The sequence below is a fragment of the Chiroxiphia lanceolata genome, chromosome 11 (assembly GCF_009829145.1).
Source record: "Chiroxiphia lanceolata isolate bChiLan1 chromosome 11, bChiLan1.pri, whole genome shotgun sequence".
Taxonomy (NCBI): Eukaryota; Metazoa; Chordata; class Aves; order Passeriformes; family Pipridae; genus Chiroxiphia; species Chiroxiphia lanceolata.
This window is the reverse complement of record NC_045647.1, coordinates 11,438,753-11,462,387: the sequence shown is the minus strand read 5'-3', so window position 1 is coordinate 11,462,387 and position 23,635 is coordinate 11,438,753. Positions and strand designations below refer to the sequence as shown.

The following is a 23,635-nucleotide window of genomic DNA, read 5'->3' as shown; positions in this document are numbered from 1 at the left end:
GCTGCCCAGGCAGCCTAGCAGGGTGTATTTTTGGTCCTACCCTCCTGGTTGGCACACATGCATCTGGGCTGGGGTGTATTATTTTATTGCAGCCTGTTTCAGGGCAGGGCTTGGCTCCAGGGTGTCTGCCCGCCTGGGGTTTTCTGTGCCTTTGGACTGCAGTGGAGGGGTGTGTGGTGCAGGTCTCACTTCCTGGTGGCACTCCTGTCGTGGCCCTAGGCTGTGTCCTCCCTGGGGTAAGGTGCTGCTTGAGTGCAGCCCCTGGGGGTTTGGGTGCTGTGTGGTTTCAAGAGCCTGCCAGCAAAGGAGCTGCCCTGCCGTTAGCTGTACCATGACCTCCCCATGGGGCTTGAAGGCTGTGTGGCAGCAGGGAAATGCCCTTTGGCCGCTGCTCCCGCTGGCAGGGAGCTGGGGCTGTGCAGATGCCCATGGTCTGGTGCAGGGCTCCCTTCTGTCTCCACCGTGGTGGGCTTGAGCCTTGCTTTAATTCGATCCAAATTTCAGGAACCCATATCATTGAATCTCAAAGAAAGCAGACAAACTTTTGGGTGCACATTCGTACAGTTTTATTTTCAGTAATTGCTGCTGATGGTTTTAAGCAGGACTGGACAAAACCACCACTGGTGTCAGGTCACTAGGATGAGATGTTGCTGCTGTAATATATTTAGGAGCAGAAATCTCAGAGGAGATCTGCAGAGTGTCATCTCTCGGCTCGCCCCAGCTCTGCCTCACTTTGCTCTCGTTCCAGCTTCTGAGTTGCAGTTCCCTACATTAATTTGGGAATCTCCTGTTGGGCTTTCTAGCCCTGCTTTGTGGCAGCAACTCGACCTCTAGTTCTCTCACCCACTTCCTAAAATAGAAGCAATGAATCATAGAAACGCACCAAGAAAGCAAGTTCCCTGTCCTGCTCTCTCACCATGGCAGGATGATGCTCCAGCTGGCATCCCCCCACTGCACCAATCTCCCACTGTCAGCTCCACTGCCTTCCCTGCTCCTTCTCTCTGCGGTGTGAGTTTGCTGTTGGTGGTGATCTCCCTGACAGGCAGCTGGACATACTGTTCCTGGAGGGGCTCAGCACATGGGAGCAGTGGCTTGGTGAGAGCTGTGCCAGTTTCTTGGGGTGGGAAACTGCCCTCTGGCAGTTCCTTCTGTCAAGAAACCGCGCTGCCTGCCACTGCTGGGCTGGTGGCTTTCTGAGCTAACCAGTGGGTTTGTGCCGACAGCGCCGCTTGGTCCCACACCTCAGGGTGGTTTGGGGCTAATAAGCTCTGATCTGGGGTGCTCCTGGTTATGCTCTTACCAACAACCTCAGAAAAATGAAGATACTGGGCAGTGTGAGTGTCCTCTGGGAGCACGTCTTGCCCTGGAGGTGTTGTGACTACCTGCTCTTTGTTGGGAGGCTCCCAGTGTTGGACAAGTTGTTAGGAATGGGGGATTAGGACCATGGGGATGATTTCCAGGGCTGGTGCTTTGATTGTCTCTGTAGCCTTGGAGCTTTGTGGCACCTGGCTTTGGTCTCAGTGTTGCTCATTTGCTGTTATCCAAATATCCCTTGAGGCTGTTACCTTGGAGGTGGATGTGTTGGAGAGTGGAAGGGAGCAGAGTGGGGAGTGTATGGGCAGAGGAGAACTGGTGGAGATGCAGATCTGCTGAGGGGGTTTGGAAGTGATGTGGAAGCTTTGCTAAAATGTTGGGGGCCCAGTGTAGCTGGCAGAGCTGCAGGGGTGGCCAAGGCTGGGCTTGTCCGGGGGGGGTCTCATGTTTGTTGGGAGCAGGAAAAGGGGCAAAAAAAGGCTTTCCCTTCTCTAAGACCTCTCCATGTCTGGCTATGTGTCTTGAGAAGGGAGCAGCAGAATTGAAGGATGCTGTTTGGAATGTTGGGGTACCTGTATGGCCCAGCTGCTGGCCCGCTGATGATGCAGCCCCTCAGGGTTTGCATGTGGCCTGGCTGGTGGGTCCCAGAGCCCTGCCAAGAGCAGGCTGCTGAGGCTGGGGCAGCCAATCAGCCCGATGCAGCCCTGCTGATATGGTGTGTGCAGCTGGCTGCCCTCTGACACCTGCCCTGCCCGGTCTGGGATGCTGGCAGAGCTGCCAGTCACTGCAGGCCATATTTTCTACCTGTGCCACTCCCTGCTGGGGATCCTCTGGAAGGTTATCCTGGGCTGAGTCAGAGATGGATGATAAAGAGAGGGAGGAGAGAGGTAGGCTTTCCTTCTCCACTCCCTTTTGCAGCGGCTTATCTGCAGTGGCTGGGGAACTGAGCTGGTGCTCTGTCCACAGACCTTGGGAACAATGGTCCCATCCTGGGTGGATGGGTTGAGATGGTAGGATGGGCCGTGTGCTGGCACGGGGGTTTGCACAACCCCATGTTAGTCCAGGGGTACTTCTGCCTGTGCAGGGAAGGTGGATGGAGAAGACAGGGTGGGGCTGTAAAGAAGGGGCTGGGGAGAGCAGAGCTGTGTGTTGGCTTCCTGCGGCCATCTCCTCCCCACTGTTGGGATGCAAAGGTCACATTGGTTTGGGATATTTGGCTGGCTCCCTGCTGCTTTTCTGCTCTGTGTTGGTGAGCCCCAGCTGTGGCACAGCAGGAGGCAGAGCTCTCCATCCTCCCTGCATGTGCCCCTTCATTCCTCTGGAGCCTCTCAAGCCAACTGCCTGATGGCTGGCCCTGTGTTTCGTAATGCACAGAAATGCCAGAGGAGGGACGTGCTTCTCCTTGCCGTGCCTGCTTGCTCCCTCCAATCCCTCCTGCCCGAGGCCCTCCTGGGGTTTGTCAGGCAAGCAGGTGGCAGGGATGGTGGGCAGCATGCCAGGGCTCTCTCCTCTCTCAGCTCCTTTAAAAGGTGCTTTTGAGATTCTCCTTTGTGCAAGGGCTTGGGTTGTGCTTGCTGCTAACTGGGATTTTTCATCTGCTCCCGGCTCCGTGGTGGAGTGGGGCAGGGGCAGCAGGCCAGGAACTCCTCTCGAGGCTTGTTAGCAGCCATCCCTGGCTAACACCTTAGTGCTGCTGCTGGTCTTAAAAGCGGGTCAGGGCCAGCTGTGCCCCGCTGGGGTGTCTGTGTGTGGTAGGTGTACCGGAGCACATCAGCAGGCATCGGCTGCCGGCATGCTCAAGCAGCTGCTGCTCTTCACAAGGGGGTTTGGGTGGGGGTGAGGGTAGAGTGACCCCCATTAGAGGGGCTACACTGGCTGGTGGGGCTGGTGGTTGAGTCTGGGTTGGTGATACCAAGTGCATGGCAGCTCCTTGGTTGAGATGTGCTGTGCACAGTGTGGTGTGTGACCAGGCAGGGTTGTCCTTGGCATTGTGCAGGTTTCCTTCGTCCCTGCGTTGGGGTTGTGTCTTTCTGGAGCAGGAGGTGGTGGGGGATGTTTTGGTAGGCTGCCTGCTAGAAAAGTGTGAAGCATCAGAGTCTTTGCTGGGTGGGGTGGAACAGGCTTGACGCTGTGCAGGAAAGCCTCCTAACCCTACTTTTCTTGTCTTTCTCCCTCTAGGGCTGACCGGACTGGCCGTGCCCACGATGCCCTGAATGCCGAGCGCAGCGGAAGCAGAGGAGACTGTGTCCTGTTAGCTCCTCCTCCCTCCCTCATCCCTTTATTTTGGGTTTGTTTCTATTTATTTTGTGGCTGGGTTTGGGTATGGCCTTGACTGGATGTGAGGCTGCTGCAATGTGGCTCATTTGGCTCAAGCACCACTTGTCCATCCACATTTGGACCTTGCTGCTCTTGGGGAGCACCTGGCTACCGCTGGCGGAAGGCAGCCCCAAGTCTCCCTTTAGGACTTTCCCGGTTACAGACTGGAGCTTGACACACTTGGTGGTCCACAACAAAACCGGGGAGGTCTACGTGGGGGCTGTCAATCGGATCTACAAGCTCTCCAATAACCTCACGCTCCTGAGGACCCACGTGACGGGGCCCGTGGAGGACAATGAGAAGTGTTACCCTCCGCCCAGCGTTCAGTCCTGCCCACATGGGCTGGTTACCACCAACAATGTGAACAAACTGCTGCTGGTGGACTACTCGGGGAATCGGCTGATCGCCTGCGGCAGTGCCTCCCAGGGTATTTGCCAGTTCCTGCGGCTGGACGACCTCTTCAAGTTGGGTGAGCCCCACCACCGCAAGGAGCACTACCTCTCCAGCGTCAACGAGTCGGGCACCATGTCTGGGGTCATCATCGAGGTGCTGAATGGGCAGAACAAGCTTTTCATTGGGACGCCTATTGATGGGAAGTCAGAGTACTTCCCCACCCTCTCCAGCCGCAAGCTGATGGCCAATGAGGAGAACGCGGAGATGTTTGGCTTTGTCTACCAGGATGAGTTTGTCTCCTCGCAGCTCAAAATCCCCTCGGATACACTCTCCAAGTTCCCCACCTTTGACATCTACTACATCTACAGCTTCAGCAGCGAGCAGTTTGTTTACTACCTGACCCTGCAGCTGGACACCCAGCTCACCTCTCCCGACTCCACTGGGGAGCAGTTTTTCACCTCCAAGATCGTCCGCCTCTGTGTGGATGATCCCAAGTTCTACTCCTACGTGGAGTTCCCCATCGGCTGCGTGCAGGACGGCATCGAGTACCGCCTGATCCAGGACGCCTATCTGACCAAGCCTGGCAAGGCTTTGGCCAAATACCTGGGCATCTCAGAGCAGGAGGATATCCTCTTCACCATCTTCTCCCAGGGCCAGAAAAACAGGGTTAAGCCTCCCAAGGAGTCTGTGCTCTGCCTCTTCACGTTGAAGAAGATCAAGGATAAGATCAAGGAGCGTATCCAGTCGTGCTACAGAGGGGAAGGGAAACTCTCACTGCCCTGGCTCTTGAATAAGGAGCTGGGCTGCATCAACTCGGTAAGTCCCTGCTTGTTGCTAGTCAAACCAGACTGTTTCTGGTTCCTGGTGGTGCTCTCTGGCTGGACCCTTCACAGTGACCTGACCTGAGCTGTATTTTCCCAGTGGGAGGACTGGTGCCATTGGAGCAAGGCACTCCATTTGCCTGGTAGAATTCCTTGAGGAGATCACAGATTCATGGTGGGGCAGCCGTCTGGATTTGGGCTGAATTTGGTGCCTGTGAAGACTCCCAAGCAAGGGACCTCATGCCGATGCAGGTGCCTGCTTTGGCAGGTGTCCCTTCCCTGTGGATTTGGGGAGTGAGAGTCAGTTGGGCTGGGAGGGTGGAATGCTCAGTCCTCAGGGCATCTGCTGCAGCTCCACTGTGGAGTCCCTTGCAGGTGGCACATGTGGAATTTTGAGCATCATGTCACCTGGGGCTTGCCAAGCAGGAGATGTTGGAGGCAGTAGGATTTGGGGGGCAGAGAGTGCAGACCTGATGGAGGGTGGTGGAGAGGTTGGTAGTCCCAGCAGAAGCTGGTCACATGTTCAGCATGTAGGGACCACATCCTCTCCGTGGGGTGCTGGAGAAGAGGACAGAGGGCACAAGGCGCTGTCAGCGAGGTGAGTTTTGAGTGGCCAGTGCAAACTGTCATCCAGAGGCACAGGAGGTGAGTGCTGGTATCCTAGAGCAGTGATTCCCACCTGAGGAAGCACTTTCCTCTGAGAGAGGTGTCTTCCTGACTGGTGCTCACCTGGGCGCCTCTAGTCCCTGCTGGTGGCTCAGCTGCTCTGTGGGACTTATGAGCCCTGGGGGGCAGGGGACCTCCCTGCTTGGCTTTCCGAGTTTGTTTTCTAGTTGAACTGTTACTGTTACTGGATTTTTTTCCCAGGCAGTGTTATAAACTAGGAGTGGTTGCTGGAGGCTACAACTCCAGGTAGCAGGGAGGTCATACACTGGGTATCACCAGGCTGGGCTGTGTAGTCCCCAGGCAGGGTCAGACACCTGGCTGAGGCAGGTTTTAGGGTACCAGTGTGTGTTAGAGATGGTCTGGTGGAAGTCCTGACACACCTGCTATTGCCCCATTGCTGGTGCTTGGCACCCATCAGCAAGCCCCCAGCCCTGCTCAAGCAGGGTTTTGGGTGCAGGCAGGTGGGCAGGGGGTCCCTGTGGAGCAGCCCTGCCTTCTCTCCCACTGTCCTCCCCGCAGCTCTGGAGGAGACAGCTAACAGCTGCCTGACAAACTAAAGGGTTTGCTGTCAAGAGCGCTGGGCCTGCAAATCAGATTTTGGCTTTGAACTAATTCAATTTTGCTGGAAAATGATGAAATCGTTACACTGCTGCCTGTTGGGTCGCGCAGCTGCTGGCTCCGGCAGCGGAGTTGTTCGCAGCTTCCTCCTGCACTCCTGGCTCACCAATGCCATGTCCCCTGGGTTTGGGGAGGGGTCTCTGCCCTCCCTGCATTTTGGAGGTAGTTCTAAGCTTGGAGAGTCCTGGGATTGCTACCTGGTGGCCAGTTCCTGTGAGCAGGTGGATCTCAAGGTGCTCTCTGGGTCCTGCAGACATGTGGCTCTTGTGGGGTGGAAGGATGTGTGCCATGATGCAGGTACTTCTACTTTTGTATGGGGTGAGTTGGAGAGTGCCACCCTCCCCCAGGAGATCCAGGCAGTGTTTTCTGTCCCTGTCCTTCTCTGGCTGACAGGCTGAGCTGTGAAAGACATGACTGGATCATGAGTCAAGCCCTCAGCTTGCTGAGCACAAGCCAAAACAGACCCCTTGGAGCATGTTACCTCTTTCTGGCAGGAATTTCTGTGCCCCTAATAAAATAAAGCCACCTCTAGGGTGGGTGATGACAGTGACGGATCTCTTGGTGGTGAGTGCTGGCCAGAAAATAAGGGCCATGTTGTTTTTTAATTTTTAAGGAGGCAGAATGCAATTGTTTGAGTCAGTAGTTGCTTGGGAATTACACCCTATCCATATGGAAAATGTGCAAGGAGCTCTCTTGCTCCGCTTCTTCATGGTTTATGCTGGAGGAAGTTTTGCCAGCATTGCACTCGCAGTCCTTGAGCAGCACAGGGCCAAGGGATGCTCATCCCCAGTGCTGCAGGGTAGCTCTGACTCTCCAGAGTTGGTGTTGGAGCCAGGAAGAGAGGCTGCCAGGCTTGGCAGATAGCTCAGGAGATGTTAGTGGTTCCTCTCCGGCGCTGGCGAGAGGAGTGAATTCCTGCCTCCCTTTTCTCTCTCTCTCCTTCTGGGATCCAGTGATACAGCAGCAGGAAGGGTAGTGAGCTGGCTCAGGAGCAAGACCCCTCATGCTGGTATACTCAGACTCGTGTATGGAGCAGAGTCACCTTGCAGAACCACCCTGTCTATTCCTCTGTACCAGCCCCGCTGACTAAATCACCTCTGAACCCCTCCAGAGGCTCTGCTGCTCAGTGTTTCGCTGAGAGGGGTTTGGTGTTGTGTGAAAAGAGCCAGGCTCTTTTCTCCCCCAGCCAGCAGGGCTAGGGGGTCTTTGTGCCTATGGCCAGATGTGCTCAGTGTACCTGCCCATTGCACCCATCCCCAAACTGGGGGGATGATGGTTTGGTGTAGCAGGGCTGGGAAAGGGCAGCGGGCTGGAGCTGGAGTGCAGATGTTGCAGCAGGGAGCTATTTAGGGTTCTTGGAGTCCTAGACTCCTGGACTGACAGTGTGGGCAGAGCCAGTGCCTGGACCACGCAGGATGTGGGCATCAGTTTTCCCTGGGCCGCCCCAGGGAGAAAATGAGTTTTGACTCCTCAGTGGTGTTTGCTGCCCAGCTTGCTGGCACAGGGCAATGGCTGGTGACAAACAGGCCCAAAAGCAGGCTGGGATAAGCCAAATCCTTTCCGGGGCAGCCAGAAAAGTGCAGGTGGTAACAAACTGTACCACACTGGGATTATTCCTGAGCAGCGATTAATGCACAAAAAGCCTGGCATCCCAGCCTGGCACTTGGTACCGGCCTCCTGCAACCTCCTCCCTGGCTCCTTGCATCCCCCCTCATCCTCCATTGCAGCCCCTGGAGGGGCACAGCGGGATGAGCTGAGCTTATAATGGTGCTAACTGGTGAATTACTGGCTAATTAATAATGCTGAGTGATGCGAGCCTTGCCGTGCTGTCTGCTCCCTCATTGCTTTCATAAGTGGGCTTGAAGGGAGGCAATGAGACAAGGCATGTCAAGGAGACACCCGCTACTGCTCACTCAGTGTTGTGGGCCTGCTTTCCCCCTCCTTCAGGCCCCTTTCCCCAGGAAATCCAAATTTCCTGACCCTATTTTGGGGAGACAGGTTAGTGCTGGGAGAGAAGATTGCTGTGCTGCGCACGTGGTGCCTGGGGTGTCTGGAGTCCAGGGGCAACTGAGAGGGGTGCCAAAGGAAAGCACAGAGAAAAGGAAAAACTAAAAAAAACCACACCAAAACCACCACAACAAACAGCTCCCCCTTGCAATGGGCTGAGTCCGTGATCCCTGCAAACACCCCTGCAAATGCACGAGCAAGCAGATCCCAACGCTTCCTGCAGATCCCAGCATCCGCAGGCAGAAACGCTGCAAGGTCACTGGCCCTCGCGTGCCGTGGTGCGTGTCGGTCCCTGCCGGCACTGGCCGGGGACAGCTGTCCCGCTGTCCTTCCATCCTTCCATCCCTCCGCCTCGACTGTCCCCGCAGCCCACATCTGCCCGGGAAGTCGATGGATGCCATAACCCCGGTACTGCTGCCCTTGGCCCGACCTCTCTGTGCCGCCTGTGCTTCCCTAACGAGGCAGTTTGCTGTTAATGAGCTAATTGTCGGCGTAATTATTTATCGAGGTGGTGGCGGCGTGGCGGCGGGCGCTCCTCGGTCCCGGAGCGCAGCTGTATTTGTCATTTCCCAGAGAGTATGTTGAGACAAAGCAGAGAGCAGTAAACACCGTAAACATCTCTCCTCTTGCATATTCAGCAGCCGAGGGGTTGAGGAAGCTGCAGATTGAGCTCGGAGAGAGCAAAACCTGCACCCAGGGGTGCCAGGGCTTCAATACATTCACAGCATTGCCCTTAACCCCTCTGCTACTGTAGATGGCTGGGTGGAAGGTGCTGGGGTTTATTTGGGCCGTTGGAGACAGAGTTTTTTCCTCAGCAAAGCACCTGAGGGATCCCGGGTGTTGGATAGGAGCCGTGTATTGGCTGAAACATCGCTGGCATCTCAATTCGTGATTGGGAAGATAATTCTTATCTGCTGTTTTAAAATTCCTAGCCTGGTTATGCAGAAGAGGATGCATAAGTGTATGTTGGCCAATGGATAGAAGAGGGCAAGGCTGGGAATCAGAGGGTGGGTGGAGAGGTCCTGATTCCCCTTCCCTCCTTTTCCTGTGGTTGCAGAGATGCGTGGTGCCCCATGTTCCTGTTTTGGGGGTCCCCTGATCTCTCATGCCTGGCTGTAGGAGTTCCCCAGTTCAGTAAAGGGTGAGCAGCAGTCAGGCGGGGAAGGGAGCTGATCTTTGTACATTAACTCAGCATCCAGGAAAACCAGAAGTTAGAGTGACTGAAGAAGCAGCCCAGCATCCCCAGACCGCCCAGGGAGGCTGAACGTGACCGGCTGGCGTCGTTCCCTGTCCTCCCCTGCTGGAAGGCTGGCACAGCAGTGAGTTCCCACTGCAGCTGGGAGTGGGACCACTGGCCTTGGAGCTGGCATGGCAGCACAGTGAGGAGGGCAAGCAGTGTTGCCATGGCTGTGGGAGGCTAATGCCGTTGTAGCTGCAAGTGTATTTTGCTGGGGCACAGAAAAGTGCTGTGTTTTCCCTCCTCCATGTGGATGATTGTGGGTTATTGGTGGGAGCTGGTCTGGGCTGACCCTTGCTTCCCAGGCAGCAATGAGTGGGAATTACAGAGCTCTGTACTGCCCTTGTGTACGTGGAGCTTGGGAGCTCGGCATTTTCCCATATGCTCCATGCACATGCTGTATGGATTTAAAACCCCTTGGGGACTGGCATGCATTTGGAGGCTGCTGCTTGCCAAAAAACCTCTCTCCTTAAAATTCAAAGTTATATAAGGAACCTTGTGAAGCGGAAGAATCCTGTGACTGGATCAGGCTGTCTCCCTGTCGGTCATGCCTGCCTTGCCACTCTACCCTCCTGCACCCAGGTTCGCTGCCACCCTTGCGGATTTGGCTGAAGCCCCTTCCTGGGAGGGGACAGGGATTTTGCTGGTGCTGTGTGACCATGTGAGGCTGTTGCCTTGTGTGGGACCTCTGGGAGGCCCATGTGCCCCCCCAGGCCAGATAGCTGTGGCCAGGGTCTGTTGTTCTGCTCAGCAGGTGAGGGTGACATGGTGAGGATGGTCAATGTGGGGATGAATGCTGTTGATCTGGTCCTGGTCCCACTCCCCCGCCTGCATCTCAGCTTTCACAGGGTCAATCCCTCTGGCTTTGCCTTTCCCATCCTCAGGACTGTCCGTGCTGGAGGTCCCTGCCATCATGGCCCTGAGAGCTGAGAGGGGCCGATGCAGCCCTGCCTCTACCTCTCCCTGGGCTGAGCTTGCAAAAGCTTCTCCCAGACCCACGGGCTCATGCTGAACTAAGGAGGCAGCTGGCTGAGTCAGGCGCCTTGTATGGGGCAAGGCAGCATGGAAAAAATGTGGGGATTTCCCAAAGACGTTCCTGCAGGAGGTGGAACAGGGCTGGCAGGTGGGTAGAGTGTTTGTTGTGTGAAGTGAGGCTCTTTTAGGAGCCCCGACTCGTTTGCCTTGGCACGGCCTTGGCTGGGAAGTGTTTTGTCTCCGGGGGGAGGCTGGGGCGCAGGATTCAGCCCCAGCTGCCTTGCTGCCAAACTGTTTTCTTTTTGGAGCTAGCACCGGGATGAGGAGGAGAGGGATGTGTGTGTGCTGGGGAGCTTGTGCTGGCATCCCACGTGTCTGAGATAGCAGCAGCGGGGATGGAGGGGGAGCAGGGATGCTGTGCTGGCTCCCGCTGGGTTTGTAAGTGCTGCTCTGTAAGATGCGGAGGACAGAGAGCCTTGGTCTTGGCCTGCAAAGCTTTTTCAGATGTAGAGAGGTCCTGCATGCAGGCCCTCTGTCCCGAGTGCCTCACATCAGTGCATAGGGAATGTTAGGGAAGCATCAACTCATGCCTTCCTTTGTCTTGTGAGGTGCGATGGCTGGGATGGGGGGGGCAAGGGATGGGGCTGTTAAAGGGGCCGTAGCTGTGGGGTGAATGTGGGCGATGGCTGATGGCCGTGTGGGAGGTCCAACATATCGAGGCATTGGCAAAAAGCTCATCTCTCCTCTGCTTTCTTTTGACAGCCGCTGCAGATCGACGATAATTTCTGTGGCCAGGATTTTAACCAGCCATTGGGCGGGACCGTCACCATCGAGGGGACCCCACTCTTTGTGGATAAGGAGGATGGGATGACCTCGGTGGCTGCCTACGACTACAGAGGACAAACTGTTGTCTTTGCGGGCACACGGAGCGGGAAGATCAAAAAGGTAGGAAAGTCCTTAGTGATGATGATGGGGAGGGATGACTGCTGTGCTTCCATGAGTGACTTGATATATTGGGGATAATTTGCAAAGGGCCAGTGAGGGGCAATTTCCCATTGCTTCTCTCTGTCAACCAAATTTACAAAACCTCTGCCTTTTGGAAGGGTTATAACACAGGGAAGTTGAGTCCTTGCCACTGGTGGATCACAGCCCATCTTGTTATGTCTCAGGGCACATGGGTTTGCTCTGTAGCTGCCACAAGGGGGGCTCTGTCTGTCCAGATCCATATGGCCTGGGCAGGGTGGGCAGAGGTGGGTGCTGATGGCTCCAGCCCGGTGATGGGGAGACTTCACTTCCCGTACCCCGCCACGGCACAAAAGGCTGATTGTTGGTGGCAATTAGCAAATAGCTCTGTGCGTGCCTTTCTCTGCCTGCATCTCCACAGGGCACGGATTTCCTGTTATCATAACATCATGCCTATAATTATAGCTGTACATGCCCTGTATAAACAGAGCTTCCATTAACACATCCTCAGCCAGGGAAAGGCTGTGTGAAGGTCCTTGTAGGGTCCCTGCTATGGACCAGAGCTTGGCTGTGGGGTCTGGGCTGTCTTTTTGTGGCTTGCTAGATGCTCCACACCCCATCTTGGGCACAGCATCCTGCATTTTTGCTACATCTCCTTATCTGTGATGGTCAGGGTGCCCTGGAAACAGCAGGGTCGCTCCCCTGGCAGGAATCCAGAGCAGGGTGCCATTGTGGGTGATAGTCCCTGTATGTCCTGTTCCCCCTGCCTGTGCTTCCTGTGGACTCTTGACCAACCCACCAGTGCCCCTGCCCATTAGCAGCATTTTTAGGTACATGGGCAGCATGTGTTGGAGTGAGGGGGAGGATGGAGGGGTCCTCTCCAGCTCCACATCTGCTTGGCTTTCTGTAGTCCTCGGGGGGGGGGTGCACAGTGGTAGCAGGGCTGAGCAGGGCTGCGGGGAGCTGATGGAGGCAGCTCATCCTCCCTTCCGGATCGATGAGGGATCTAAAGGGACTGGTGTCATGTTGCTGCCAGCTTCTCCTGCCTCTGGGCTCCAGATGGGGCTTTTAGGTGGGGATGGGAAGGAAGGAGCATGTGGGAGGAGAGTTCAAAAAGCCATGACAACAGTGTTACACCTCTAATTCCTCATTTATCTAGAGGGGCTGGTGATTGGTTTTCAGATGGCAGATTTGATTTTTCCTCTTCCTCCTTTACTCAATTTTTCTCTAGTCTTTGCGCCTTCAGAGCCATTTGCCAGGGGTGGTCTAGTTCAGGTGCCTGACTAGTGTATGGGCTGCATGCTACAGCCATGACTGCAGCCAGAACTTGAAGCCCAGGTGTGGTTTGAGTGTCCTCCTTTCCTGCAGGGCTTTCCCAAGACCTCTTTTTCCTAGTTTTAAACTTGGTGCCTCAAATAGCTGGTCTCACTCTCTGGCCCTGCAGGGCAAGAGGACATGGAGCAGCTCCACGGAGAATGAAGAGATGGGTCTCAGCCCTATCCCAGCACAGGGTTGCTGAGCAGGTTTTGTAGGCTTATCCTACCTGGAGCCCTCAAATCCCCTGGGGTTGCAGAGCTCTCCAGTGGCAGCATAGGAGCATTTTGCAGGCTCTGAGCCCTGCGCCGTGAGGGCTCCTCCTCGTCCCTGTAATGACCTTGAGGTGGGCAGCCCAGCCCTCCTGCGGCAGGGGCTGCCTGGCTGCCTGGCAAAGCGCTGCCTCAGCAGCTACCTGATCCTGCCGCCTGGCTGCCGGGGCCAGAGGGAGGGAAGGGCGGGAAAGGGCTGCTGACCTGTCTTTGAGTGGCACCAATGTGTCTTCAGCTGGGGGATGCGATGCCTGGCAGGGCAGAGTGTAGCCAACGCGGTTCCTCCAGGCAGAGGGTGCAGGGAGAGGGGCTGCATCCTTCAGCAGCGGTCACAATCCCTCTGCTTTTAAGCTGTTAGTGTTTCCCACCGTCCCCTTGGCAAGAACCCACATTAGGCTTGATGCAGCCTGGTGCCTTCTCTGCCCTCCTGCTGGCCCCCCTGCCCTTGCCAGAACCCCTGGCATTTCCTCTGGGAGAGGAAGGGCTGTGCCGACAGCTGGGTGCCCCCCCCCCTCCTCCCCATCCCCAGGAGCCCTGTAATAGATGCTGCTCTGCTGAGGGGCACCAATATCGCCATCTGGGCTGGGGTAAGGTCAGGGCAGAGTCACTGCTGCGTCTGGATTTTCCTTGGATGGCAACTCTCATGCCCAGCATTTGTCCAGGCTGTTGCGTGCAGACAGAGCCTCCTTTTGTCCCCCCAAAAAGCCACACGAGCCTCTGGCTGCCCTGCAGCCTCTCCCCAGCCCTGCCACCAACAGTTGCTGCTGAGAAGGCAGGGTGCTGGGCAGCACCTGCTGCCACCACAGCTGCAGGGAGTCCCCAGTTTCGGGGGGTGGAAGGATCTTGCAAGCAATGTCAGATTTGCAAAACTCTGTGCAGGACAGGAACTGTGGGCTGGGCTGGGGAGGCACTGAGGGATGGAGATCCTGATCCTTGGAATACTGAGTTGCAGCAGTGGAGCCCGTGACAGTCCGCTCTCAGCTTGTCCCTGCAGCATTGCCAGGCAGGCAGTTATCTTTGGCTGATCCCGAGTTATGTGGAGAGGCCAGGCTTGGAAAGCTCTTGGTCCCGCGTGCTTGCTGTCCTCGGTGCCAGCAGTCATGGGACTGGGGCGCCCGGGGAATTCCTGCCATGCCCAGGTGAGCAATGTGGGGATGGCTTCCCATGCTGCTGGGGCTGGCAGTGAGCCACTTCCTCTGCACTCTTGAGCTGGCACAGTAGGGACCTGGCCTTGTACCCTGTAGTCTGAGGGTGCTGTGGATAGGGAAGTGACATGGGGACGTGAGCTGTGAGCATGCTGCAGTGGGAATGTCCAGGGGATGTTTGTGCAAGGGAAATGAGACTTGCTTCCTAATGCTCTGGTTTTTCCTGGAAACAACCTGTCCTCACTTGGCAATCTTTATATTGGACAGTTATCATTTTCCCAGGTTGTCTTTCCTATTTTCTGGGTGGACACAAAGCTGTGTGTTATTGCAATGGGAGTGCTCAGTTATGTGCTGGAAAGGCACATGTGACACTGCACCTGTGTCACCTCTTGACCTGTGTGTGCCAAGGACTTGATTTTGGCTGTGCTTGAAGTGTTGTATGGAGAGAGAGAAGAAGAATGATACTGGAGGGGTACTGGTACTGCAACCCCTTCCCAGTAACTGCACTGTGCTGGGCTGGTGGCTGGAAGCTGGAGCAGTGGGATGTTCTGGGAGGTGCAGTGCAGACCCTGCTGCCTTCCTTTGCTGCCATCTGCTCCTCGTTATGCAAACATGGCATTGCCTTGGGGCTCTGCGGAGCTCAATGTAGCCCTTGTGGGTTGACCCAGTTTTGGGTGCTGCTTGGTTATTTTTGGGGGCTGAGCTGAGCTTCTCTCTCAATGCAGCCGGTGGCTCCCTGCCCACAGCCGTCCCTGGCTGCTTATGGGGCAGGGAGGCTGAGAGCTGTCCCTTCTGCCACAGCCCCACAGGAGATTCCCAGCACCACTGAATATCCAGGTGCTGGAGATTGCTAAGGCAGGCATGGTTGTGGGATAATGCAGCCAATTCATCCCAGCAGGATAGCACTGGACTACACATCCCTCGCAGCCAGCCAAGCTCTCATTTTTTGAGGATTATCTGGCTGCTCAGTCACCACTGCAATCCCTGTAGCTCCCTGCCCTGTCCTGAAACTGGCTGGCCTTGGGCATGAATGTATCAGAACGTGTCTCTGTCGGGAATCTGCTCCCCTCCAGGCCTTGTGCTTGCCACGGCTTGTTTATTCTTTCCCACAGAAAGCACAGCTGAACTGGCCCTAAGTCTGCCTGATTTGGTTTCTCCACTTAAATAATTAGAATAATAAACTCTTCACACTAAGTGGGTTATCCCCATCCCTGCACGACAGGACATGGTGCTCCTCTCCTGTCCTGGGGAGGGTGGAAGGGCTCCCCTGCAGCCTCCTGTCCTGCCGAGGGCAGGAACATGGAGGTGCTTTGGGAGAGCAGATTTGGCAGCCCATGGAGGCACCCCCTTTGAGTTCTCTTAAAGCTTTGGATGAGGAGGCTTTGGTGTGTTCACAACCCTTGGTGTGTCTGGGCAGAAAATAGGTGCTGTGAAGAGGGGGCTCTTTCGAGGATTTCCCTGTTGCCTGCTGGCTCCCTTCCGATTGCGAAAGCCCCCATGTGTTGGCCTCTAGGGTATGATGCATGACCTGATCGTGGTCCATGTGAGCTGGGAGGAGAAGCTGTCAGGCTCCCTGCCCACTCTGCTGGTCCCAGTCCCCACGGATCCTTTCACGTCACCCTCTGCTTAGTGCTCAGGGTAAGCAGCTCTGGCTGAAAAGGGGCTCTTTGTGTCTCGGCGCGTGAAATCCGGCTCCCAGAGCGCGCGGGAGGGCTCGGCCCCCCTCGTGACCCTGCTGCTGGCTACCCTACTTACTGCCTGTGCCTTGGATGGCTTTTATTTTTTTGTCAGGGGTGGGAGACAGGACATATTCGGGGCATGAAGCCTGCCCTGGCCCTGATGGTGTCAACCGGTGACTCTTGAGGACTCCCTGAGCATCGACCCCTGCACAGACCCTGAAATTCTCTCCTGCCTGTGTTACTGCCTCTTCCCAGCTGGCTGCCCAGCACAAGGGCCTTTTGTTCCTCCTGCCTCTTCCCTCTGCCCTCTCCCCCTCCCTCCCCATCCCATCCTCTGGAGACCCCTTGTCCCCTCCCCATGTGCGTGCAGCCCCCATGGGTGCCTGTGCCCAGCCCCAGGAGGGAGATACGCTCCTCGGAGCATGCGGCCGCGCCTCTCCCCAATCAATGGCAATAATTTTATTGGCATGACAAGGTAGCCGAGGGTTGCCAAAGTGAATTCATCAAATACCTCTTGGCGGATCCCCGCCCTCTCGAGAGCTCTCGCTGGAGTCGTTAAGCTGTTTTAATCAAGGTGGAGGCTGGAGAGCTGGCATGTTAAGTGGATGGGGTGATGGGGAGGGGGCGGCAGAGCCTTCCCCGTTCCCCGCTCGTGGCAGGGAGCACTCGGCATCGCCCCATTCCTGCTCAGCAGGAAGGGGCCCTGCTCGCCAGCGTCGGGCTTTGTTGCGCCGCCCGGCTCTGAACAGGATGTCTCATTGTTGGAGGAAACAATTAGAAATTCATCGTGAACCGTTGGCCTCTGGGATCTGCCGGGGTGGTGAGGCCATGGTTGCAGGCAGCTGCCAGATTCGTCCTCGAGTGACTCCCGGAGGGGAATGCCACTGGGGTTCCTGCTCCTGCCTTGTGCAGGATGGATGGGGATGAATATTTCCAGGCTCTTGTCCCTCCAAGGGATGCTCAAGTGTGCACACACAGCCTTGGGGAAGCAGAGGAAGTGTCAGGAGGCTCCCTCCCCACCAAACCCTGCTCCCTCCACCCTCTGTGCCCCCGGGCTTTTTGACTCACAAGCCATAACCCTCTTTTTTTTCCCCCCTCCCCATCTGCTCTGCTCTCCGCACAAAGCCGGCAGGTGAGCGAGGAGGCCTGGGAGCCTGGCGCCCGGCCAGCCGGGAGGCAGCAGGAGCCAGCCCTGCTCCAACCTTCCCTGCCGAAAGCGCTGACGGTGCACGTCTCGCCTCTCCCTGGCGCCGGGCGCCCGCAGGCAGCGTGCCGCCTCACCCCATCCATCAGCCCGCCCCGGCTCCCGCGGAGCAGCTGGCACTAAGGTAGTGTTGCTGCTGGACTTTGCCGGTGTCAGGCAAGGTGACTTTTGGGGAGCAGTATGTTGTGAAGGCTGGAGGCGGCTCGGGGATGAAGGTGGGTCCCAAAGACCCCTTGTCTTCTAAACGACTACCAGATGTAAACCTGGCTTCTGTAATTGCCCCAGAAACGGGTTTGAGGGCAAAGCGCCTCTCGGCAGCCCCTTGAGACAGCTCAGTGCTGCCCTACAGGGTGTGCTCAGGAGCTGGTGGGTCTGTGCCAGCCAAACATGGCAGCATCACCTTCACAGCTGGTCCCTGCAGACCATCCTATGCCCTGGCAGGGTCTGCCACCCTGGAAGTAACGTGGAAATAGGGCTGGGAAAGGAAAAAGCCTGTGGGTTTCTGGCTGCGTGCCTTGTTGGTCCTGCCTCTGTTACTGTAGGGCTGTGTAAGGCATTGGTGGCTATGGCGTGGCAGTAGTGGGAGAGCAGGGTGGATGAGTGATGCTTTGGAGTCATTAGTGAGGATACTGAGCCCCTGTAAACATCTGGGTGAGAGTCACTGGGGGCTGGCGTTAGGAAAAGGGGTGTGTGGGCTTGCTGGGGGCGTGCAGTGCCAGCAGTGAGCACTGGGTTTTCCCTCTCGGCTGGTGGGGTTGGTTTGGTTGGTGAAGCGTGAAGCTGCTGAGCATTTTCTTCTGCATCTTTCTGCTGCTGAATGCAGGGCTGTGGCCCCTGTCTGTGACCTCTATTCTACTGGGAAGAGCAGGAACACGACTCTTGCTTTGGACTGTGCCTCCTGCTGGGGACCTCTGTGGTGGCCCCATGGGGATAGGGTAGGGGGAAAAGGCACCCCATTGAGATGGAAATGAGTTGGGAGGGCCCGGCTCTGTTGGATCCCTCCTGTTGGAGCCATTGTGCCTATTCACTGGCACAAACATTGACTAATTTTGGCTTTTCAGGTGGGATAATGGCCCCTACCTCCCACCAAAGGCAGCCGAGGAGGATCAGGAAGGCAGAAGTTTGGGAGGCAGGGACTGTTGGTATGCCTGCTGGGAAGGGGCAGTGCTGGTGTCCTGCTTCGCCTTTGTGCAACCCCATTAACCCAGATTTAATGGTGCCTGAGGAATTTGCCCTCAGCCCCTGGCCTGCTGGAGGAGGGAAGATGTGTGCTTAGCAGGGGCTCAGTTACCTTCAGTATTGTCTGGGTCTCTGCATGTCCCAGCACTGCCTCGGGTAGAGACGTGACCGCGGGGAAGGTCAGGCATCCCCATGGGCTGACCTGCCTGATTTCCCCCCCTGGACTGGGAGGAAAATCCATCATAAATCAAGAGTGAGGTGGAGGTGTGGTACGGCACTTGGGGATGCAGGATGTGGACTCCAGCTGCCCCTTAGTGGCTGCTGGAGCCTGTCATCAATCTCTGAGACTTTGATACACGGAGAGGTCGTTTGTCTCCAGGTCCAGGCGGGGATGGTGCTCAGCCCCAGATTGCTCAGAAGAGCTGCTGTTTGGCCTCCTATCCCCTGCCCTTGTTAATGATGGGCTTTTCTGAAGTGGAGTAGGAGAATGGATGCTAATGCCAGGCTGGTACTGATGGGAAAGGCAGAAGGAAAGTGCCCCGTGGGGTCGGCATTGTGGGGTGAAATAAGAGTGGAGGAGCTGGGCTGTGTGCTGCGTGGTGGTGAGGATGCAGACCCCTGGGATCATGTCCCTTTTTCTCCCCGGATGCTTTCCCTGGGTGACCTGTGCTATACTAGAGTTGATCCTGGCACCTCCCTGCTCTTTGTGTACCCATGGACCAGCTGCCGGTACGAAACCTCCCTGTGGCAGTGAGAGCAATTGTCTACATGGGAAGCAAGTGGGAAAGTTTTATTTAATGGATGCTTAGTTCTTTTAATGCCATTTAGCAGCTGGAGAGAAGGAAGAGAGCCAGTGCTGTGTGACAAGCCGGCTCTCTGCAGACTAAGAATGATCTGAAGTAGTGGGGAGCATCCCTACAGTCTGGCAGAGAAAGGCAGGATAATGTGATAGTGCTTTAATTTGTCCACACTTTGTGCTCTTGAGGGCAGCATTGGTCGGTTGCTCTGTGCTGGGACAGATCTGGCGTGGCCAGGGTGCTCAGCGCAGAGAAGCAAGGAGAGGGACGCAAGGAGGGGTTGTGATGGTAGAGCAGGTGCTGGGGGAAGCATCTCCCTCCCTCCATAATCCCCATATGGGCAAAGGAAACAATGCTGGGCTGAAAAAAACCAGTGTGGGTTTTATTAGCTACAACCCTAATGATGTATTTTGGATTGCTCTCCTGCGTGGATAAAAATTACCAGACCTTGAACAAAGGGGAAATAAAAAAGTCTCTCTGACCTTGAAGCTGTTTGTTCACTTGTCTTCATTTCATTCCCCTCGGCTGGGGATGCGGGTCAGTTTTGGGTGCTATTTATAGTCCGCTTCGCTTGGCGGTTTTCTTTACAAAGCGAAAGGTTGTCACCTTTGTTTCTGATACTGCAGAGAGGAGCTGCTCTAGGGAAAAGGCAGTATAAATGAGAAATTTCTCAGAGTGTTCCTGTATGCGGCAAAGCTTTGTAATCTTGAAAGATCAAAAAACCCTGGACTGCCACCCTGAGCTACTTGTGCGACGGAAACCAGGGTGTGTGATGCTTGTAGGGGTATGGGATAATACTTTGCTGTGCTGGCCAGTGGCTGCTGGGGCTGGTTGGCGCCTATATTTGCTCCAAAACGGCAATGCTTTCCATTTCTGAACAGCTTGGCTCACTTCTCCACATCTGGCATGGTTGGCTTTCGTTGAAACAACGCTTTAACTTAATTTTTCCCTTCTCCCACCCCCATGAAGGAAGCCGTGGCTGTGTTTCCTATCTTCACTGGAGCCACATGTCCACAGAAGCCCCGTTGCTGAAGTGGCATTCCATGCCTGCGCCTGCATCTCCTCCTCCAGCCCCTTCCCTGACAGGCAGAACTCGTTGAAACAACAAATGTTGCCATAATTTAATTTTCAGGCAAACAATAGTCCGGGGACAATGTTAAATTCATGAAACTGGCTTAATGCAATGACATTTAATGAAGCAATTTGTGCGCTAGCGTGGCTGCGCGCGGCTCTGGAGTAGTGGGGATGCCACTCCACCCTGCCGGGCAGTCCCTCTTTGAGAACAAGACTGAGAAAGGTTGATGCTCCAGGGCAAAGGAGGGGGGTTGTCCTGCTGCCCCTCCAGGCTGTGTGTGCTCTTGGAGTGCAGTTTTCCCATGCTGCTCCCTGATGCTGCTGCAGTGTGGGCTGAGAGCTGCTGGGTCCCAGCTCCATGGTTTGGCCCAAATGGGAAAGGTTAATGAGAATGTTTTGGGGCAGGAGTGGCTGCTCGCCCTCTGCAGCCTCTACTTTCCCTGGACCTTTCCTCCTTTTGCCTGGAGCCCTGGAAAGGTCCTTTTGTCCCCCCAACCTCCTTACTGGGCCAGACGGAAGCCTCAAGTGCTGTAGCATCCTATCTCACGCGCAGGGCTGGCTTTTCCCTCCAGGTCCACCCTGGGTTACAGTATCCACTGGGCTGTTAAGTGGGGCTATTCCTTCCAGAGCAAGAGTGAGGAATGATGTTGTACTGGGAGAGCACAGGCTTGCTTTGGGAGGGTTACAGTTCATAGAGCAGGTGAAAAGAGGCAGTTTGGAGGGTGGAGAGCCTGGCTGCTTGCTCCAGGGGTGGATTGGTTTTGTGCCATCCCACCAGCATCCCTTGGGCACCCTGGCACCAGTAATGTGTAGGCTTCTGCTGTGTCCCAGGAGAGGCTTCCCAGCCGTTTCTTTCTCCTTCTTGATTGACAGGGCCCTGTAGATCTTAATTATGTGCTGGCATCCGCTGAGCCAACCTGGTGCTGCTATAGCTGGAGGCTTAATGCTGGTAATGCTGCTCGCTGGGCTGGCAGCTCCTGAGGTAAGGGGTTTCCTTGCCTTTCTAGGGACAACATTTAGTCCTTGCTGGATACAATGGAGCTCTGGAGCTGTGTGAGTGGGAGCTGGGGTAGTGGCAGGTGAAGGGATGATGTTAAAATGTGCGTGTGATTTTGCTGTGACTGTTCTCTGGTGGAGCTCAGGGAGGAGGGAGTTGGAGACACATGGATGCCATGTTCTTCAAGGACCCCTGGTCCTATTTCTCACCTTAAAGGAGACAGCATCCATGTCTCCAGCAGGGCTCTCCTCACCTGCAGAAGTCTTCCCTGTCCCTCTTGCATCCTCCCAATCCTCCCAGCAGCAACCCCTACCAAAACCTGAGCTCCACCAAACTCGTGTCACTGGCGATGCTCTTCCCAACCAGGACTTAAAGCTGAATTTTTACTGAAAGATGCAGCAAAATCCTCTGAGGATGGATTTTGGGCTCAACAGAGGTGCTTGTAGGCAAGCTTTTGAGGTCTGTAGAGCAGTTTGCAGTCTTGAAAGCAGTTCTGCTGGTCTTGGAGGCTGGGTCAGCACCTGGCTGTTCCCTGTTTCCCCTGGCTTTCTGCTTTCCATTAACAGTGGTCAAAAATTAACTGGTAGCTGCTGAACAAAATGCAACTGAAAAAATTCATGGAGGGAAAATATGATGCAGTTTTGATGTGTGTGTGTGTTTCTCTCTCTATATATGTATGTATTTATTTTTCTTTAAAAGTTTCCAAAAATAGGCCTGTGTCTTGGTCAGGGTGACTGCATCTGTAATTAGCTATGGAAAGTGAGTGTCTTGGCGAGGCTGGCACATATGCAACCACACAGAAATGCTCAGCATCCCTGGTGAGGACGTTGGGATGCGGGACCTTGGGTCATCTGTACTGGCAAGCTTCAGTGGCAGAGGGAGTGGAGGAGCCTCTGTCCTGCTGGATGGAGTTGGGCTTACCACTGCCACACTTGGTTTCCTGGGGCAAGGTCATGCATGTGATGGTTTATATGAGAAATAAGCAAAGTCCTTTAAAAAGACTCAAAAACCTGAAAACTGCACCTCGCCTGTGTGGCCTGTGCCAGGTTATTCCCATCCTGCGCAATGGATGGGAACTTCCCAAATTGATTTCTTCATTTATTTCTCCAGGGTTTCTCCATGTTACTCTCCCTCTCTTTCTGGTGTGTTTATGAGCCTCAAGGGATCTTGTTTTTATGCTCAACGTCTAAAATTAAAGACGTGTTTCTCTCTAGCAGGTGAGATGAACGCTCCCTGTCTCAGCTGGGGGTTTCCTTCCTGCCTCTCCTTCCCTTCTCCAGTCTGCCAGCGGGAAAGTGTGAGCCTGCGGCTGGAGCACATAACCTGGGAATCAGATTCCTGGGCTCTCCCAGGGGGATGAGTCAGCTTCAATGTGGGATGTGTGAGCTTTGGCTTCTTCCTCCAAGGGCTTGTTGTTTTAAAAGAGGGCAAAAATTGCTACCTTCAGCCTGGGAGTGGAGGAGCAGGGAATGAGGGGGGGAAATGTGCTTGCTCAAGCTTCAAAGTGTGGTTGGCCTTGGTGTCTAAGGGCACATATTAATGTGCTCCTTAATGTGGGATCCCTTCTGGGATGGGAGCATCTCCACTCAACTCTACTCTCCTTTGGTTCCCTCCTTTCATGTACTGATACACTTGTGTGAACATCCTCACTGCTCTTCTCTGAAAGCCTTGGCTATAAATCCATCCCAAATCTCCAAGTTTATGATTTTTTGCCTGAGACTTGGCCCACTATGCATTTCTGAGTCAGTGCCAGAGGTGATACTGTGTACCTGCACACCCGGAGTATTTTTGCAGCGTCTAATGAGCTTCAAGTGTCACCCTCCGTGTCCCTGCCATGGGTGGCAGCTCTCACTTGCCAAGGCTGTTGAGTCAAAATTGTTGTTTTTGACTCCCCTAACCTCCCTAATTCTGTTTGTGCTCAAAAGCAGGGAGAAAGAGAGAACGAGCGAGTGAGCGTTTTTTAAATAGCTTGCGAGTTTCTGGTGTTGTTTTTCATCAGGAAAATGATAGTCGTAAAGAAGCAATTAATTGGAGGAAAAGTTTATGGTAATAAATGTCAAGAATGTTTCAAGGATGGTTTGGATGAAATACATTTTTTTTTTCAAACCTCCCAGCAAAAACAAAAACCTTGCCCTATTTTGAACCTTGCCAGAGAAACAACTACAAAACTTCAATTTTCTTTCTTTTTCTTTTTTTTTTTTTTTTTTTTTTTTGATGTGTGAGTATGTAAGGTTTAAGTGCTTTTTTCCCTGTTCAGCCTGTGCTCCTTAAACAAAAGCATGTGTTTTCCTGGCTCGGCTCCCTTGAGGCAGCTCTGTTGGAGTGGAGGGCAGGGTCTGTGGAGGTGATGGCTGCACAAGTCCAGGCAAGTCCTGGTTTTTGGCAGGAGCTGGAGTTCTCTCTTTTTCCGGGGCGGGGGTGGACTGCGGTCAGTTCCCTTCTCCTGCCTGTGTCCCTTTCTCCTCTGTGCCTTCTGTGGGTGGTGATGCCTGCAGCCAAAAGGAGGAGCAAGCTCGAGGCATGCGTGGAATACTTTGATATCCTGGGGCAGAAGGTGATAAAGGAAAGAATTAAAGCTTCAGAGTGATGTTAGAGCCTTGGCTGCCTCTCCCCGAGCAGCCATTGCCTGCGGCTTTGTGGGCTGTTGGTAACCCTGCCGTGCCT

At 54.9% G+C, this 23,635-nt stretch overlaps 1 protein-coding gene across 4 annotated transcripts in view; it reads left to right on the top strand.

Annotated features, from left to right (window-relative positions):
- Positions 1-23,635, top strand: part of PLXNA1 (plexin A1) — a 119,915-nt gene that overhangs the window by 10,997 nt on the left and 85,283 nt on the right. For all 4 annotated transcript variants that reach the window (XM_032698821.1, XM_032698818.1, XM_032698819.1 and 1 more), the window contains exons 2-3: positions 3,493-4,839; positions 11,110-11,292. In XM_032698821.1, the coding sequence (XP_032554712.1) occupies positions 3,637-4,839; positions 11,110-11,292 (1,386 nt within the window). In that variant the 5' untranslated portion in view covers positions 3,493-3,636. The remainder of the gene's footprint in view (positions 1-3,492; positions 4,840-11,109; positions 11,293-23,635) is intronic.